This window comes from Podarcis raffonei, chromosome 5, assembly GCF_027172205.1.
Source record: "Podarcis raffonei isolate rPodRaf1 chromosome 5, rPodRaf1.pri, whole genome shotgun sequence".
In the NCBI taxonomy this organism is placed as follows: domain Eukaryota; kingdom Metazoa; phylum Chordata; class Lepidosauria; order Squamata; family Lacertidae; genus Podarcis; species Podarcis raffonei.
This window is the reverse complement of record NC_070606.1, coordinates 54333410-54352854: the sequence shown is the minus strand read 5'-3', so window position 1 is coordinate 54352854 and position 19445 is coordinate 54333410. Positions and strand designations below refer to the sequence as shown.

The window sequence follows — 19445 nt, the reverse complement described above, 5'->3', positions numbered from 1 at the left end:
TCGTGCAAGTTGGAGAATATATAAAGAAAAGCATTGTTTATGTTCTTTTATCAGAAGCATCTCACTTATTCTGTATGCATCAGTCAAAGTATTAATTTCTAGTTGGTGGTAAGTTGCAAGTGCTGCTATTAGAATGAGGTAGCATAGTTCAAGTTCACTGTAGCTTGAGTGCATTCTCTTTATTGTTTTTCCTTGTATGTATGAAAGTGCTTCAACTTCATCTCATCCATTATTCCCTTTTCCTTTTTTCTTCTTCACCATGTATCTGCAGTAAAAATAAAAAAAAATAAAATGTCTGACCTCAGTGTAGCCTAAAGGCTCAGAAACCAGATGGCAAATAAAAAGCAATCTAAAATGTATTATTTTAGATCACATAATATATAAGCCTCTCTTGCAATTTGGATGAGGATGAGAGTTGACTTGCTTTTCTGAGCATCAGGAGTTGGCAAACCTGATTAAGAAGGCAGATAAATGAAGGGTTTAAAGGAAAGACAACAGGAATGTGTCTGCTGCAGCAGAAGGGCAGGCAGGACAGCGAGGGGCAAAATTGTTTTGTTACCAGAATCCAGATGTCTTGCTTAGCTTTCACAGTTGACCAACATAGACTGAACTTGATACCTGCAGAGGTGCTACGCACTCTTCTCCAAATCACTTTGCTTTCCAACGTGCCGCCAGGAAATCATTTGAATCTCATCCATGCTACTTTCTGCCCTTGGGAATCACTAGTCGCAAGTACACTGGAAGGTTTTAAAATTATGCTTTCATCGTTTTTCTGCTTGTCTAAGAATAAGGCAGGTTAGCAATTGTAGTGGCTTCTTGTCCTTTTTCCTCTGGTCCCCCTGATAGCGCTGAGCAATATGTGTGTGGCTGAAGCATCCCTATGGAACGCCGCTGCAATATTATTCTCAGGTTAAATGGGTATCTGAACAGTATTATGCATTTATGTGGACTTTGAGGCCTCCTGCTGCTATAGCCATAGAGGCTTATCTTGGATGTTGAAGCATATGTATCATAGACCCAAAGCAACAAAGGTAGGCGGTAGAATAGTGGCGGAGTGTTTACACATATATTCATGGTAGTGGAATTTTGATATATCCTCAGGTATCAAGGGTAAAAGATTACACACAGGGTGCCCTAATTACACAAAGTATTAAATATTTAGACATATTTATCAATGCACATGTTAGTGACAAGCATTGCTTCAGAAAGAGTGACAGACATCCAACTAAGTAATACTTAAGAGAATTGTTTGTTTCACTGGGTCTGCTCTAAGTATGATAAACACAGGATATTGCCCAGCGTCTCTGAAACCAAGTGCAGTTATTTCCATATATAAAGTCTGGGGAAGTGTTTTCATAAGAAAACACTTTTTTTTTCATTATCTTAAGATAAACCAGAGCCTGCTTCTTCAGTTTGGTGTGTTGGCAATTTGAGTTTGTGCTTATGAACAGGAATTTGCTATGGAGGTCCTTCCTTGGATTCAGGATCTTGTTAAGAGATGGAAGGGGTTGGGTGTTGAAGTGGCCATTAATAAGATGTAAACAGCCCCTTTCTTAAAAGGTCAAGTGGGAGGAGGCAGCCCATTGGTGTCAAAGCTGCCAATTGGCATGCAGTGAAATCCAAAGAATGAACTGACAAGGACATCATTAGCCATAAAAGGTGCTCTCTTCTTCTCCCTGACTGTGACCTGATCTGTACTTCTTGAGGGTACTCTGACTTTCCATTCGATGGTTACTTTGCTGTGGTGTGTGTCTTGTGATACGAGAGGTTTTTAACAAGCTAACCGTCACAAGACTTTCCAAGGAAATGATGAGAAGTTCATTTAAAGGGGGGGGGCTGCATTATTTGCCGTGGTTGATGTTTACAGAAGAAAGCTCAACCGAAAAGTTGATGTGAGAAGTAAAATTCCAAAATACCTCCAAACAACGCCCCTCCTCCACAGCCTAACTGTGTTTTCTGGGTGTGAGGAGAAATATAGCACTTTTGCTAAGCAAATTTTACAGCCCTTATTTCCTTCAATCTCAGAAAACTCCTAAAATGGCCCCACTTTCCAGATGAGGAGCTGAGCTTGAAAGGCAATTGTTTACATACAGTTCCTGGGGGGTTTATGGATTAGTCAGCATCATGGGACACCCTGATGTAGCTTTGAACCTTTCACTGATGGCACAAACATTTTGGCAGATAATTCCAACTCACTGGATTGTTGTTGTGAATCTTGCAACCACACCACAGTGTAATTTGCCTATAGAAGAGGGATGGGCCCTCCAGATGTTGTTAGACTCCAGCCCCATCAGTCCCAGACATGGTTACCCTTGTTTTGGAAGGATGCTTTCACCCAGTCCGCACCTTGCATCTCTCAGGTCTGCATCATGAGATGGTGAACCGTGTTACGGAAAGCCAGGATGTTGGCGATCCTATCCCTATGATATGAGAACTGAAGGGAAAGGCAATAGTGGACACTTTGACATAAGACTGTTTTGCTCATTTAGTAGGAGAGTGACTTTCTGCAGTTAAGACCAGTCCTAGAAGACAGTCATGAAACTGGATGGCATTCACCTACAGTCAGTTTTACAGGGTACTAAATGCCATCTAATTTGTAACCCGCTCTTCTGCCAAAGTGATCAGGCAACCACCCCACCCTTGATAACATTTTTTATATGCATTGTGATCGGTATTGTGATAGTTTGCCATGCCTCATTGGTGAGATCAACTTCTATGTGTTGGGGTGCATAGAACCCAATGCACTTTGGCTCCTGCAACATGATCTGTGCACGGGAAATAGGGCACAGGTTCATGCCAGTCTATGTGGTCATTAGTGCATGCCAAGGGGCAGGACCAGATGGCACAATTATATTTGGCCCCTGCACACAAATAAAATGCTATCTGCACAAGGCGACAGCGGTGGTGATTCCCATGTGGTCTCCCTTCTAAGCACTGCTCAGGACCAAACGCTCTTAGCTTCATCACTAGAACTCTTCACGGGCCTTCATATTTTCTGGGCTAAGGAATGCAGACCAACATTTGAAAATCCTAATCAAAGATATAGGCTGTGTACACACCAAACATTTAAAGCACCCCATGACAAGAATCTTGGGAACTGTAGTTCCTTCCTGGAAGTGCTGCAACTCCCAGTACCCTTAAACTACAGTTCCCAGGATTATTTGGGGGGGTGCATTACATTTTTAGCCATAGTTTTCTCCTCCCTTGATGCCCCCAACTCTTGCTGAAATTATAGACTTTTAGAAGGGGAAAGGACCTTGTTTGTCTGGAGCGGGCAGTAAGGCATGCACCAACAGTGATGTGCTTTCGGCTCTTGTTGAAAACTCACTTGTTCTCCTAGGCCTTTGAGGCTCGTTAGTATGAGCTTGCTGTATTTTAGTTTGGTTCTTTGGGTGGTGTCATATTTATTTTTGAATTGTAATGATCTGAATGGCTTTGCATTTTATATTGTTGTGGGTTGCCTCGAATGTTTTGAATAGAAGGTGGCATATAAATGCATTGAATAAATAAATATTTCTCAGCTCAAGGGCTACATGCCTTCATGGACAACGCTCCAGGAGTTGCATGCCAGTGCTGGGCAGGGCCAGCAAAAGCAAGCAGAGCAATGGACTCTTACCTTTGTTCAGCTGGGTACTTTCCTGCAATGAAGATTTATGACATTTATACCCCGCCTTTCTTCTGTCATGAACCCCAAGGCAGCTTACGTGTGGTTTCCAGGGAGTCACCCATCCACGTGTCTACGCACAATACACTGTGTACACACTGTGCACCTTTAAAGCACATTCATAGCACATTCTTATCTTCAAAAAATCCTGGGCACTGTTGTTTACCCCTTGCAGAGTTAGAATTCCCAGCAACCCTCAAACTCCAGTGCCCAGAATTCTTTGAGGGAAAGAATGTGCTCTGAATGTGCTTCAAAGGTATTAGTCTTTTATCCAGGCACACGAGATGGACACATTCCGGCCAGGCAAAAGCGCAGGACTGGAGTGTAGACTTGGAGAGCCTTATATAGCTCCTGGGCCCAAGGCTTCCCACCCTTGTAGGGGATCTTGTCCAAGCTCCTGCTCCATGCAGGGCACAGTCCTGGGTTGTTTTGAGTTTGCCCAAGCCACATTCCTGCAGGTATGTTAGGAGCTTTTTATGAAATACTAAATAAATAACTAATTCACTTGCCCAGGATCCTAGAATTGCACGATCCACTTGTGTTTCTTCCTTTACTGTGTACCCACTATACTTTTAAAGAACATTCAAAACACATTTCCCTACTTAAAAAATAAAATAAAATCTCCAGCTTTGCTAACGCAAGGATTACTGCATACTATATTCCTTTGCTTCTTCCTTCTGTCTTGCAATTAGGGCTAGAGGCATGCCTGAAGAACTGCTAGTGTTTATATTTTTGCAGAGAGAACAGCTGTGCTTCTCTGTCCCTACAGTTTTTGGGACAACCTGAGATCCTTTGCATGAAGCCTGGTCTAACTTAATTAAGGCTTCAATTCTATGCACACTCACCTGGGAGTAAGACGCATCAAACACAGGAAGTCTTACTTCTGAATAAGGAAACATGCATAGGATTGTCCTGTACTTCTGCACAGCATGTCCTCCCCATCATTGTGTCTTCAACTATTACCAGTGCTTTTTTTCTGGGGGGACGCAGGGGTACACATACCCCTAAACATTTTGTGAATCTAAGTTTGGCCTCACTGACGGGCAGTATTTCAATATGAGTAGGAAAATGAGAGTACCCCTAAACATTTTTTTAGAAAAAAAGCACTGACTATTACAAATTGCAGACATTGTCTTTCCAAAATGTGCTCAGCAGTTCTGTGTGCCCCCCTCTCTCTGTTTGTGTGTGTGTGTGTGTATGTGTGTGTGTGTTTACAATCCAGTTTGCTGAAGAGTTTAGATCACCTGAAAAGCTGGCTAATTTCTTTATGGCTTTTAATTTGTTCCTAATAAAAGTATGATGTTACTCTTGCTTTTGTGTGACAGTTTATGTTGCATTTTTTGTTAGCCTAGGTGGCTCAGTTTATAACTTCTAATGTTTTTCTTTTCTTTGTTTTTATTTGCTGATGTTTGATTAGCCGAATTTTAATCAACCTGCAGGACAGGTTAGTTCAGTCTGGCCTATTATTGCATTTCTAGAGTGGCAACAATGGCAGCACCAATAAAAAGGATGGGAAGCAGAAAAGTGGACTTCTGAAATTTATTTCTATAACAGGATTTAGATACTTAATGATCCAAACCTGTAAGCAGCTTACCTAAAACATCTACATTAAAATTACCAATAAAATCAGATGTTAAAAAAGGTTAAGCTGAAAAAATTAAAAACAGAAATAAAACCAGCACTTAAAAATATGAATTGCAAACTAAAGTTACATATTAAAATATATGCCTGGGTAGCTTGTTAAACAAACAGACAAACAAACAGTACAGCAAAAGCTCTTGCCTAATATCAATGAGCAGGGAATTCCGAAGTGTACATGCTGCCACTCTGAAGAATAAAACTTGAGGGTGAGAGTGAGCTTTCTCCTTACATGACAGTGGTACCTCGGGTTACATACGCTTCAGGCTACAGACTCCGCTAACCCAGAAATAGTACCTCGGGTTAAGAACTTTGCTTCAGGATGAGAACAGAAATTGTGCTCCGGCGGTGCAGTGGCGGCAGCAGGAGGCCCCATTAGCTAAAGTGGTGCTTCAGGTTAAGAACAGTTTCAGGTTAAGAACGGACCTCCGGAACGAATTAAGTACTTAACCCAAGGTACCACTGTATATTGAAGAGAAATTACAGTATTTTTCACGTTAACACTCTCATCCTAAACCTATTTTCTCTTAAGTAAGGCTGCAATTCTAATCCTGTTTACCTGGAAGTAAATTCCATTGAATTCAATAGGGCTTATGTATAAGTAGCCATTGGTTAGGCTTGTGCTGTTAGTCCAATTGATTTTGATGGAATTAGCTTTCAAGTAGTAAGCCTGCTTAGGTATTCAGCCTTCTTTTAATTTTCAGTTGATTATTTGGGAATAATCTGAATATGAAAAGTGCATCTCCTTGAAATAATTACAGGGGTCTGGCAAAGTGGTAGGGGGTGGGTGAAGGAAAGGACCACTTGTGAGAAGGGTGCATGCTTGCTTTCCATCAACCATTCCTCTGCCCCCACCAATGAAATAACCAGGGATCTTTGATCACCAGTCAAAAATTAAAATACTTGATAACGCTTCAGATGACGCTGGCAGCAGTAACAAACCGCCTATCAGACTGGCATGGAGACAAATCAGCCCTCCTAAGTGGGAGCCTTTCATGCAAACAGAGTGGGCAGTTCTAGGCTGAGATATTCCTGTCCTGATAAGACTCCAGAAGCTGAGATTTGGCAGTGCTGATTCTGAATACGTTTGACCTTGTGCTTTTTACACCACCTCGGGTGGATTAACAGCAGGGTCCCCATCCAGACTAACCCTCCTACTACCGCGTTTTTACCGGACAGCTCTGCAACATAGGGAACATGAGGTGAAGGATTTTCGTCCAATCAAAAATGTGTTTACTTCGAAATAAGTCCCACTGATCTCAGCGAAACTGACTTCCGGCGTCTGCTCGAAGAGTTGCAAGAGCAGAATTTTGTAGTTTTGACAGCAGGCATTAAAATGTTTTAAAAAATAAAAATAAAAGCAACGCAGAACATATGCAGTCTTGTAATGTCACCCCCTCCCCATACACACACGTTTGTGCCACAATTCCGTGCACACTAACTTGGGAGCAAGTCCCACTGAAATCAGTGGCGCTTACTTCCGAGTAGACCCAGATAGGCTCTGGCTCCTTAGCTGTTCCGTGCAAGTTAGGGGCTCAATTTGCGCAAAGTGCGAGGGACACTTTAAAATGCAAGCGATTTCCCTCAACGAGCGTCTTGGCGGCAAGAAACCTGCCTGCATCACTCAAAAGGTCTCACTGAGCCTAGATCTCGGATTTTGTTAAGTGGGGAATGAACGATGAAGGGGCTTCGCCCATTCCCGGGCCCCCCAAGAAACGCAGGGGTGCAACGGGAAGGAGGGTGGGCGAATGAAGCCAGCCTGCCTCGGCGATGATCGCCTCGCCGCTACAGCCGCTTTCGTCCAGCCACGAAAGGGTGCGCGCAACGCGGAAGGCAAGAGGCTTCCCACAATGCCATTGCTATTGCTATTGCTGCTCCTGTGCACGCTCCCCGCCCTTGAAGGGGGAGCGCAGGCAGGGAAACTACATTTCCCAAGCGGCCCCGCGGCAGAGTCTTCTCATATGTGTGTGTGTGCGTGCGCGTGTGTGAGTGTCCCCTCCCCCCGCCTCCCATGATTTCTAACCAGAGGTAAACAAACTGTGAAAGAGGCAGGGACCTACAGGATCTGCTGCAGGAGGCGGAGAGAAAACGGCCGCCAGATCCCAGGGAACAGGGCTTGGACCATGGATGCAGGGGCAGCCCCGAGGTGGAGAGGGAAGGTGTAGGGTCAAGGGAAGGAGCGGGCAGCGGCGGCGAGCAAGGATGCAGGACTAGCGGGGCAAGGCTGACGGAGAGGTCGGAGGAGGGATCGATGGTGGGACTCGGCGTGTAGGGAGGGGGAGGCGCGGGGCAAGATCGACGGAGAAGGGGGGAAGAGCACCCGAGAGCCAAGGATCAGGACTGGGGGGTCGCGGGCAGGATCGGTGCTCCTTGACCAGGGGATGAAGAAGGGGGGTAGGAGACTGAGCGCCAGGCTCTCGAGGTAGGATGTGGGCAGGGTTCAGGGGCAACTACGGCAGGAGTTGTTAGGTCCTCTCCATTTCTTGGTCTCGCTGATCAAACTTCCCGGAGGCATCAGAAGGGACCCCCCAGCCCCTTAGTACCGCCTCGCCTGCTGCCCTGTGCCCGTCCCCTCCCGGTAAGAGGAAGCGGAGTTGTTGCCACCCTTGCTGTAAAAGGGGAGAGCAGGGAGTCCTTCCTCTCAGCTCTCCAGGAGAAGATCTAAGAGTGCCCAGGGGCTGGCAAGCGGCCTCATCCAGCCCAGGGGCTATGGAACGGGTGGAGGTGATTAACATCCAGCGCCTTCTGGAGGCAGCTGAATACCTGGAGCGCAGAGAGAGAGGTAACTGGATTGAGGAAGGGGGTGGGGATTGGAGTGACACGTCCCCCATAAGGGGGAATTGTTCTCTCTCTCCTTTTTAATGAATGGGGTGTTTGGGGAGGGCTTAGGGAAAAGGGGGGGCGAGCAGGCTCACATGCTGTAGGTAAACAGGGTGGAGAGATGCCCCCCCCTCAAATGTCAGAGTCTAGGCACTGCTGGCATGCCGTCCCAAGCATTTGCCTGCTATGTTCTGGGCTCTCCCTCGGACAGGTGGCTTGTTGTCTGTAGCCCCTGTGTCCCGTCAGAGTTCTTGGTGGTTTGAAGCCACTCCCTGAGGACTTCTCTCTGGGCTCGCTGAAGCTTCCTGCCTAAGTCCATGTGTCCTTGGAACCTACTGTTTTGTTCCCTCTTGACTGACCCTTCTCTTTCCCGTTTGCTGGTGATTTCTGCAGAGTGTGAGCATGGGTATGCCTCGACCTTCCCCTCCATGCCGAGCCTTGGACTGCAGGACCCAAAGCCACCGCAGAGGCTGAGCCGGGCAAGAAAGCATAGCAGCGGAGGGAGCAGCACGGGCACTGCTAACAGGTACCAATTGCAGGGAGTAAAAAAAAAAAAGAGGCTTTTGTCATCCTTTGTAAGCCCATCAGGCACAATAGGCTGTATTTTGCTTGCAACTTCTGGGGATTCAGTTTCCTTTTCTCTGCGATCTCACTTCCTCTCAGTCCTTGATAATCTGTAGGCTTGTGCCTTTTAATAGAAAAATTTCCCAACATGCTGTTGTGGTAGCTGGCTCTTTAAATCCAGCAGAGCGAGCTGGCTATGTAATGCCTCAGCTTCTGCAGGTTGTGCCATGCTGCCTTTTATGTAACTTTCCATCCTTCATTCTCACTGAAGGCTTTTCTAAGCAAGGATGACTTTGCTTTAGGGAAACTAACTTTGGTTTTGAGCCTGATCCTATGCATGTTACCTCTGAAATGAGTCCCACTGTGTTCCATGGAGCTTATTCCTTGGTAAGTTTGTTAGGATTGTAGCCTAAATATTGTTTTGGAGAGTGCATACGTACCTGCAGTTCTAGATCTAGCCATATTTGCTGAAACATTTCCCTAAGAAATTATAGGTGCCCCTTGATGTACTTTTGCTTTGTGTTACTTCTGTGTAGTAGTAGTATGACCACATAATACTAAACTACCTACCACTATGTGAATGGCTTGCTAATAATGTAATGTAGAAACCTGCTTTGTATGCCTCATGTGGTATGCATTATGCAGTAGTGAGTTGTCAACAAGTTCTTGCAATCTTTCAAAAAAAACCCCAAAACCTGCAGAGTTCTTTTCAATAAAGATAATATTTCTGAAGCCTCGTGGACTGCTTTAGTTGGAAGGTTTCACTTGTATTTTGATGGCTGCATTTTCCTGAAATAATTTCATTCTATTGCTTTCTGTTGAATATACTTAAACCAACTTGTCCAAAGTTACCCAAGTGGTGCGTAATCATTCACTTCTTTAAAATGTTTGTGTTTGTGTGTATTGAAGTTAATTTAGAATCCATTTTGTAGAGACATGAAGTTATTAAAGCTAAACAATGCCCTCAGAATTAACTATATATAATGTCAGAATACCACATTCACAATTTCTGCATAGATGCCATTTTAGTTGCATGATGTGTCAAAAAACATGCAGATTTGCCTAAAAATAATTTTGCCGGCTTGTCCCCCAAAAGTCACAGGAATTTTGTCCTGGGTTGTGATAACAGATAATAATAATAATAATAATAATAATAATAATAATAATAATAATAATCCAAGGAAGACCCCAGATTTAAAAGGGCAGGAAGTGGACAGACTTTGGAAGGAATCCTGAGGGTCATTAGTTTTACACACACACACACACACACACACACCCCACCCTATACCCGCAGGTCTCAGGGTAGTTCACAAGATAAAATTACAATATAAAAACCCAAAATACAAAATCAAAATATGAACAAAAACAGCTGAATAACCACCCCAAAACACATAAAAACAGTTAAAAACATTTAAAAACAAGACACAATTGAAAAGCAGTTTAAAAGAATGTAAACAGTAGTCTCTGCTGGGCAGCAGCAGTCCTTTTGTAGTCTATCAGGCCTGTCCTGGGCCTGGTAGACAGGCAGCAGCAGGACCTCCTGCAATGCAGGAATATGCACTGTCCCTTTTCAGGTATGGGGTGGGTGTGCAAGGACAGGGAATGTAAAACATAGCAAATAGGGATAAGTGGAAGCTGCTGTTGGAAAGAGGGAAGGAACCATGAGTAAAAGGAAGCAAGGTGTGAGGTAAGAGAACTGCTAAAAAGACAGAAGAGGCAGAGATAAAGAAGGCTGAAAATCTAAGAGCCCATCTTTTTGCACTCTTATTCAAAAGTCAGTCCCATGAATACAAGGAAGGTTACTCCTTGGTTTGTGCCCCTCCCACTTCCAGAGCTCTGTGGTCATAGAATGTTCTGGAGTAAAATCTTGAGCAGAGTTCATGGGCATAATTGGTGATGAGTTTTCAGTGTGCTTTCTGTTTTCTTGATGGCATTTCTGTTACTTCCTGGTGTTGACTTTATTGGTGGGGTGGGAAGGACTCAAACAGTTCTAAATTGAAGAGCACTTCGACATACAAGCCTGTGTGTGGTTAATATAAAAGTGTATTAATAGGTAAGGAGGGCTGAATTTAGAAGAACTGTTTCTAACTGTTGAGGCCTTCGCCTATGTTTTCTGAATCTCCAACAGGCCTCAAAGCATATAAAATAATGTACAGGGAGTGTTTTTGTTCCAGGAAGAGGAATTTCACTTTACTAGAGCTGGAGTAATGATTACTCAGTGGCGTAGCATGGGGGGTGCAGGGGGGGCCGGCTGCACCGGGCGCAACATCTGGGGGTTAGGGTTAGGGGGCGCAAATCCACGGGTTAGGGGTGCAAATTACTTGCCTTGCCCCGGGTGCTGACAACCCACGCTACGCCACTGTGATTACTTCACAACTTTCCTTACTTAGTAGGGTAAATGTAGTATTTGACACCATTTAGATTATTTGCCATGAAGAAGCTGTTGTTTTTCTGTGTTTGCATCAGCAGTAGGACAACAGGGGGTATATACTGAGTGTATATACTGAGTGTCAGGATTCCCAGCACTGAAGCATTCATTATCACAGCAACTTCATAAAAAACAAACAAACCCTGTGGGCTGGACAGGCATAAAACTAAATTTATTTTTCACCAGCCTGCTTCTAATACCAGAATTGCACTGGATTTGTGGGTAGGGAGAATCATGATTTGATGGAATACAGGGAGTTACAGCAGGGGACAAAAATTTAGTTCTGCTTGTCAATGTGCACCTTTTGTTGTAAAAAATAGAACCTACCATTTTAGATTCACATGACTGCACCATTTGCACGAGTCAGTGTGGCTGCCCCTACCATGTTTGGCCTGCACTCTTCCCTTAGTAGTGCCATGCAGAATTGTGTGCTGTATTCTTCACATGACGTATGCTATGCTGTGCTTCTACCAAGCTAACATGGTAATTAGCAGGGCATGAATAAGGTGGAGAATGAAGCAGGCTGGTGAAAAATCTGCTGGTTTCCATGAGATGGAGGTATAAATTTGTGGCCCCGTACTTGTAATTTATTTTTGCTCTGGCATTTCCCCCGAGCATTGTTTGTTTATTTGTTCTGAAATTTTTTTTGACTTCTTTCATACTTTTTTTAAAAAAAGTCTAAGCAGTTTTCAACTTGGTGCTTTAAAGCATGGAGCTGTGCCCTAAAACATAACATGAGAATATGACACACAGATACTAAAAGCAGGATAAAAATGTAAACACATCAGAGGGGGAGAAAGATATAAGAAGAAAAATAAAATAATATAAAATCAGGAAAGGGGGGGGGGGAGAGAGAGACGTTTTTAATAAAGTGCCTAAAGCAGGTAACTGACGGTGTCCTGAGGATCTCAGAATAATCATTTAGCAATGTTCTCCATTGGAGATACCTGAACTGTCAAACGTCACATCATAGTTCTTATAGTGCCTGTAGATCATGGGGTTCTCTGCTTAGCCTAAGTAACAATGGTTATAAGAAAATTAGTTTCCATTTACAAAAGGAATACTGATATTCTCCGGGTGCTGCATGTACAGCTAGATTCCAGGCCAGAGAACTGGCCTATGACTGCACTCACATGTAATGCTAAGCTATGATGCTAAGCTATGATGGCTGTTTTTGTGAAACCCAACTGCTCACAAATTGCATGCAACCTGAGCACTCCTGCTTTGCGTCTCCCTTCCAGCAACAGGGAAACAAACCATGGAGCATCTGGTTTAGCTTTATCTCTGCACCTGCAATCCTGGACTGTTTGACCCATGACTGCAGGTTCAGACACAGCTTTAAGCCAGGCAGCTCATGCACAGTATGGTTTAGCTAACCATCCTTAATGGTTTAACCTTGTATGTGAATGCAGCCTTTGCTTTGTTGGGTGACACCTCTGCACGTTTTCACCCCTATGAAATATACTCTTGTTGCGTCCTTATTCTGGACATTCACTATTTTAATGCTTATTTGTTGTGAACGGGGGTCGGGGTTGGATTTTCAGTTTTCTACACGGATGTCATTTTGTCTCATTATAACTGAAGGGGTGGTTAACGCATCTGCTCGCCCAGCAGTTACTCATTTCAGCCATGCATGCCAAAGCTGTGCTTCCCCATGTACTGCTCCCGAACAACCCTGAATTGTTTCAATAGGACTTGTGTGGGAGTGGAGTCTGGTGGATTGCAGCCTCGGTGGCTCTTCAATAGCCAAAGCATTATTGCATGAGCAGGAAATCAAGAAAGCCGCATGCATGCAGACGGATGCTTTTTCCAACATATAATCAGGTTAATGAAGTTAAAATGGTCTGTTGTGTAATCCCTCAGTCTAACAGGGTTCATGAAAGGATACGGCAAATTGAGGCTGAGAGCACTGGTGGCTGTTAGTAGGCAAAGTCAGGAGGTGCAGCTTCACACCCAGCTTGTGTAGGAAAGTGGAAGTGGACAATTCGGAGAGAGTTGCTCTGTAACAAAACTTGTGGCATCTCTGAAACACCTAATACAGTGACTTGATGCTGAGTAAGGTAGAGTAAGTAGAGTGCTATGGTATTTTGGTCCGTAGGCTTGACTATTTGTGTTGCAATCCAATTCATGCTTTTATTTTTAGAAGAGCACGTTTAGCTGTCATCATTGTGGGAAGATGCTCGTTAAAGGGACAGAAAGCAAAAGTGGGCCTTGCTAGGATTTAAAATTAAGGTTTGTGAGGGGACCTCTTTCCCCTTGGCTCCTTTTCTCTCCTTATACCACCAGGCAAGGGCCATATCCCCTATCATCCTTTACTAGTCCTGGCTCTGTCAAATTAATTTGAACTGTATGGAATTTCCTTCAGAACCAATGGTGCAATATTAAGCATATTTATAGAGACATGGCATTCTGAGCACGGAATTTGGGTCCTGTTGATTTAAGACTTGCTCCTAAGTAGACATGCATGAAGATTGGCTTCTAGCTTCTAAACAGCACAATCTCCTTTGCCAAAGTGGATATTGTAAATTAAGTGTAAATCTAACCCGGACTCCATGGAGGGCATTGCATTGGTCTATAATGGAAAATAGAGAAACCTATTGAGAGAATGAGTAGCTCAATAAGGTCATGGGGCATACTTGGGTTTTTTTTGGGTGGGGGGAACCTTCATTCATACATTATAGTATCAAGAGATTTTGTTGTATACTATGTGTATACTTGGTAAACTCTGTAACTATTTTCAAGGACAAATAGTCCTAAATGGGGAGCGGGGAGGAAACATTATTATTACACTGACAAAAATAAATCCTTCCATACTTATGTATGAATCAGCCACTGAGGGCAGTGTTTGGCATTATGCTGTTCTACTCTTTCAAAGAAGATATCTGAAAAAAGTACTTATTTTGGAATATTTTTGTTCATCCCGAAGACATTTCTATGAATGTACATGCAAAGTGCACCCAAATTTCTATACTTCCAGCCACACTGTTTTTGAATGTCCGGGACCTGAAATTTAAGTAGTTTTAAGTAGCGCTGAGCCAAAATGGGAGATGAGCACTGAGTTTCATGAACATTTTCTTTCTGTGAGAGATGTGCTTCCCTTTTCTGGACAATTTTGCACAGCCCTTTGTGAAAGGGGTATGAAACTCCTTGCAAGGTGTTAGGTATGTAGAGGTGGGGAGGCATCCCTGTTGCTGAGGCACAATTGCTGCTCCATTGCAGCAGTTTAGTTACATGTAGTTGATTTCATTACGGCAGGATAGGGATGCACATCTGAACATACTTGTACACAAGGCTTATTGTGACAACACTCACTGGTACACAGTACTGGAACCTCTTACTTTGGCCGTCCTTAGCAGCCATTTTGTGATGGTACTCAAAGCACTTTTATCAGTGCAGAATATGCATACTAGCATCTCTCTTCTTCTTTTTGCATAGGAGTATCCTATTGAAATCAGTGCAGTGGAGATGGTTAGTGTCTGCATCTGAATCCATATTCCTATGTGCTGTCTGTCCTAGCTCATGTCGTGCAACAAGAAAAGGAGGGACATTTGCTGTGTAATGCTGGCATATGATGAAATTGCCTAGTGAAGCAAGTTGGGGACCAACAGCCTGGTGGCCTGAGCTTTAGGCATGCATTCTCTCTTTCCTTGTTTTCCTTCAGTGTGAGGGCAGTGGGTAAGCTTCATTTGCCCTTGCTGAAATCATCGTATGTTCAAATATGGCTGTGCGATGACTTAATTCTGTTCACATTGTGTGATCCCTAGTTAGCTAGAATTGCATAGTGAAGAAGCCCTTTGTGTGTGTGTGTGTGTGTGTGTGTGTGTACACACACATATATAAAAACAATAGGAACAATGGCAATGAACAGGCATGGAAGAAGGTAGGAGGTTTCTTGCAAACTTTTTGCCCCCTTCAATACGTAGCGCTTGCTTTTGAAATAAAAAACATTTGTGAAAACCTGGCACAGCACTGTTTTTAGTGTCATGTTTCCCAGATGAGCCCTGAAGCTCTTTGCAAAATCTAGGCCCAGTCAGAAAAGTCAATTGCTGTTTTGCTATGTTTAGGCAGTATACAATTCAGTGGTTTCAGTTTGTCGGGTGTGCTGTCCCCTTGTTTAGAAAGAGAATTGGCAAGGCTGCTGGCATTTTCTTAAGTGCATGCTGTGGAGTGGCAACACAGAACATAGTGATAATGTTACACAAATAAAGTTACTTCCTTATTGCTGCTAGCGCCATTAGGGGATATGAAAATCTCTTATGTAGGATTATTTTATGCAAGTTTAGTTAGAAGTACTGTATTTACTTGAGTCTAATGCCCCATCAAATCTAATGCACAGCTCAGTTTCAGAACCTTGAAACAACTAAAAAAAGTTGGCAAGTGTAAATGTGCCACCGAATCTAATGCACACCCTAATTTTCGCAACATAATTTGGCCAAAAAAGGTGAGCATTAGATTTGAGTAAATACGGTAATTATTACTGATTTCAGAAGTGCTAATTCATGTTTAAGTGTACAGTGGATTTGAACCTTGATTGATTTTATTTTAGCCACTTATAACCCATCTCTCAATTCAATAGATTCATAAAGTGGCTTATAAAATCATGGAAGGCCAAAAAAAATTACATAATCCATAAAAATAGTAACATAAAATGGCAACATAAAACAGTGGCATTGTTGTTGTTTGTTAAAAGCCTGGGTAAATGCATATGTTTTGGTTTGATATATTTTTAAAAGCCAGTTACCCCCCAAGGTCCTGATCCTGCAAATGTTTTCATGAATTGAACTGCTGAAGTTTCTTCTCTGGTGTGTTAAGGCTTGCACTGCTTATCTGATAGAATATTTTTGTCTGTAGAAATTGAGGATATTTTTGTCTGCATGAAATGAGGCATATGGATACTGATTATCAAAAGATCTTTCCAGATTGTTTTAAAATTTATTCATGAGGATCATCATAATGGAAAGGTCCTCCCAGATCCTTTGCTCTATACTTGTTTTGTTGTAATGGATTTGGGTTTATTTGTTTTGGTTTTGGTTTTACTCCCAGAAGCACCCCTTATTGGTCTGTTTCAGTTTTAATTCTGATTGAATTTCTCTTTCTTCTGTCCTTTTTTTCTGTTTTAGCCCTTGATTTCTGGTAAATGAAATACAGATGTTATTGAATCATTTTGAATTCTGTAAGGGCTTGTTCATCTCTCTCTCTCTCTCTCTTTTAACCTGAGTACTCAAACTACCAGAATTTAAATAGCAAATTCCATGTGTTGTGCCATCAGTTGTGGATGATTCATGCCCATTTAAGTGGCTGGGCTTCCCTGCAATAAACAGAAGTGGGGCCCAATCCTTTTTCAGTCACCATTTCTGTGCACACTGCAGAGAAACCTAACCATTTAAATGCCCAGGTACCGTTTAGAACTGATGGCACGGCTAAAGTAGTTTGTCATTTAAAAAAATGTAGCATGTGTCCACATTTAAAAAGTAAAGTGTGAATGGCTCTGAAGCTGTGTTTCCAAATATATATTTGCAGATGCGTTTTATATATGGTGCACATGAATGTGTCACTGTTGTGTGCAGTGTGTCCCGAGTTCATTACACACGACTGTATTCTGACAGATAACTGAGCCACAGTATACAAGACGAACGTGATTGCAGGTGGCATTGAGATGCCAGCGACCATTGTGTGCAATGTCAGCTGTGCTGGGTTACTCCTGATTTTATGGATTTAGAGATCTACCTTCTGACTCTTCTCTTCCCACCTCAATGTATTGGAGCTGCGACAACATATGTAGGATGTAGGCCTCTTAAACTCTTTTGCAGGGCTGATATTTTTAGAATACGCAGACCACATACATGGGATGTTGTCCAGTACCTGGTAATATCTAGGAAGTGCAAATACTTGGGGATAGAGAGAGTTTAATTATATGTGCCAGATTTGTGTGATACAAAATACCTGTTTTGCCTGAACTCCTATCCCAGAACCCTGTGGCAAAGGAGAGGCTTGCAGTAGGCGATGCTTTTTGACAGAACTGGGCTGCTTACTTCTTCATGTATATTGTTCTTCCTGTTTGGCCAAGAAAATAGGGGTGGTGTATATATTGTGGTACTATATGTTGGCTCCTTTCACTGGATTCTAATCCAAATGAAATCCAGCTTGAAAGCACTTGGATTTCAGCTGCTGCCTAACCAGATGGACTTAATATTTTGGTTATGCGGCAAGATGACTTGGTCTTTCTGTTACTCTGACACTTCTGAAGCTTAGCGACTGCTTTAAAACCAGGTGCCTCTGGAGAACTGCTGAGCATTGCTGGCTTGAGAAAGCTGATTTGGTGGCCAAAAGTTTACCCATAGGAAAGATCACGAATGCAGCCAGTGTGGTGTAGTGGTTATAGTGTCAGGCTAGGACCAGGGAGGTTCAGGTTCAGATTCCCATGCTGCCACAAAGCTTGCTGGGTGATACTAGGTTGAATAATAGTGACTGGCCCAATAGGATTGCCATGAGGGGAAAGGAAAGGCACAGGACACCCTGTACAACTGCCCTGAGGTAGGATGGATGATATATTTAGCCCCAAGAGGTCCAACATGACCTCCTTTAAGGTTTTATTAGCTACAGAGACCACAGCTTTCCTGCATGTCTGTAGACTGTCTGATATTCCTATCAGGCTGGTCGTAGGAGGCCAGCTGTGGGAACCGCCCCACACTTATCAGAAAGGGAGCTGTGTATTTCTTAGAAACTGAACACTGCTGTTGCTAGGTTTCTGGAGGAAGAGTTAGCACTATTTTTGTGGCTTTAGGTTTGTGCCTGCTTTATTGCAATCCTGGCTTCTGCTTCTACAGACTTTAATGCCATGAGATCTTTTTGCTGGAAAGGACCTGCAGGTCATCTAGTCCAACAACTGTCCTCTATAACCAAATGTTCCTGATGCAGTGGTGCTCTCCAGATGCTGTGGACGACAACTCCCATCATCTTTGAGCATGCAGCTGATGGGAGTTGTAATCTGAAACCTTTTGAGGGTACCATCTTGGCTACCCCTGCTCGAGCAGAGCACTCTGGTTGAGGACAGCAGGATCCAAGGTGCCTAATGAAAGAAGAGGTGCCTCTTATCTTAAACTAAAGACTATTAGCTTTTTTCAATACAGATAGTTGAAAATACACACAAGGCATGGTGAACAAAATTCCTTTGGAGTTATCACTGGTCTGACCCTGGTGATGTGTACATTCTGAGCATGAAAGCAAGCTTCAAGGTACTCTTGAAGTTGCCCTTGCAGTTTAGAAATATTACCTAAAGCCTTTTGGAATATGTGGATTTTATGAAAAAGTGTCAACTTACCATGTTATGAAAATATTGAAAACTGCCCACAATAAGATACTTTATTTTATCTATAAAGCTGAGCAATATGTTTGAGTTGTTTTGTTTTTGTTCTGTAACTTTTATTTTATTACTTGTTGTTGTAACTGAATATTGGTTTATATGGATTAGTAACATTGAAAATGAAACACACACACCACAAAAGTGTCTGAAATATTGCTCAGGCCTCTCTAAACCTGGATCATAAATATCTGATACAGACACCTAGCTCTTTACCACCACCACGTCCAACCCTGATTTTTTTAGTGTTGATGCTATACTTTTGTGTCTTTTGGCCAGAGCTCTACAAACGGCATTGCAGCAAAAGTGCCACAGATCTAACAGACATAGTTTGATAACCGCCATACTCAGAAATGTTCGGTGAAATAACTGCCTGATCTGGATCCAAATGTAGATTACTGATAGTTCTCCTGGTTACTTTCAAATTCCAGACCATACATATTGTTGTCATTTAGTCGTTTCCGACTCTTCATGACCCCGTGGACCAGAGCATGCTAGGCACTCCTGTCTTCCACTGCCTCCTGCAGTTTGGCCAAACTCATGTTGGTAGCTCCGAGACCATACATATTAATCCATTTCTAATCTTGATTCCTTGTTGGTTTCTCAGTGCTGAAACCTTTGGCGTATTCTCTTTCTGCTCCTGTGTTGTAGTGATTCCTAATGGTTATGACAAAACATTTTGCTGGTTGGTTGAGTTCCACAATATTTCAGCCTTGGCTCTTCACTACCTTCCAAGCTCTCATGGAGACAAGAAGAAACCATGCTGCACATGTTATTATTGTAGAAGAGATGAGCTGATTGTGATGTAAAACCTGGGGCCAACCTAGAGGTGACTGCAACAGTCCCTTGCATTTAAACGTGGAACTACCTCCGTCACGTGCAAAGATGGAAGGAATCTCATGGAATGGAGAAGAATCCTTGCTCCACCCAGAATGTCTCTCCCTGAGCACCTTTTTACGCCTCTGATCCCA

At 43.0% G+C, this 19445-nt stretch overlaps 1 protein-coding gene across 3 annotated transcripts in view; it reads left to right on the top strand.

Moving 5' to 3' along the window:
* The window catches only part of MXI1 (MAX interactor 1, dimerization protein), a 73674-nt gene that overhangs the window by 7666 nt on the left and 46563 nt on the right, over positions 1 to 19445 (top strand). For 2 of the 3 annotated variants that reach the window (XM_053389249.1, XM_053389248.1), the window contains exon 2: positions 8516 to 8648. In XM_053389249.1, the coding sequence (XP_053245224.1) occupies positions 8516 to 8648 (133 nt within the window). Of the gene's footprint in view, positions 1 to 7336; positions 8085 to 8515; positions 8649 to 19445 lie in introns of those variants that run through there. The other variant, XM_053389250.1, reaches the window with a different exon arrangement.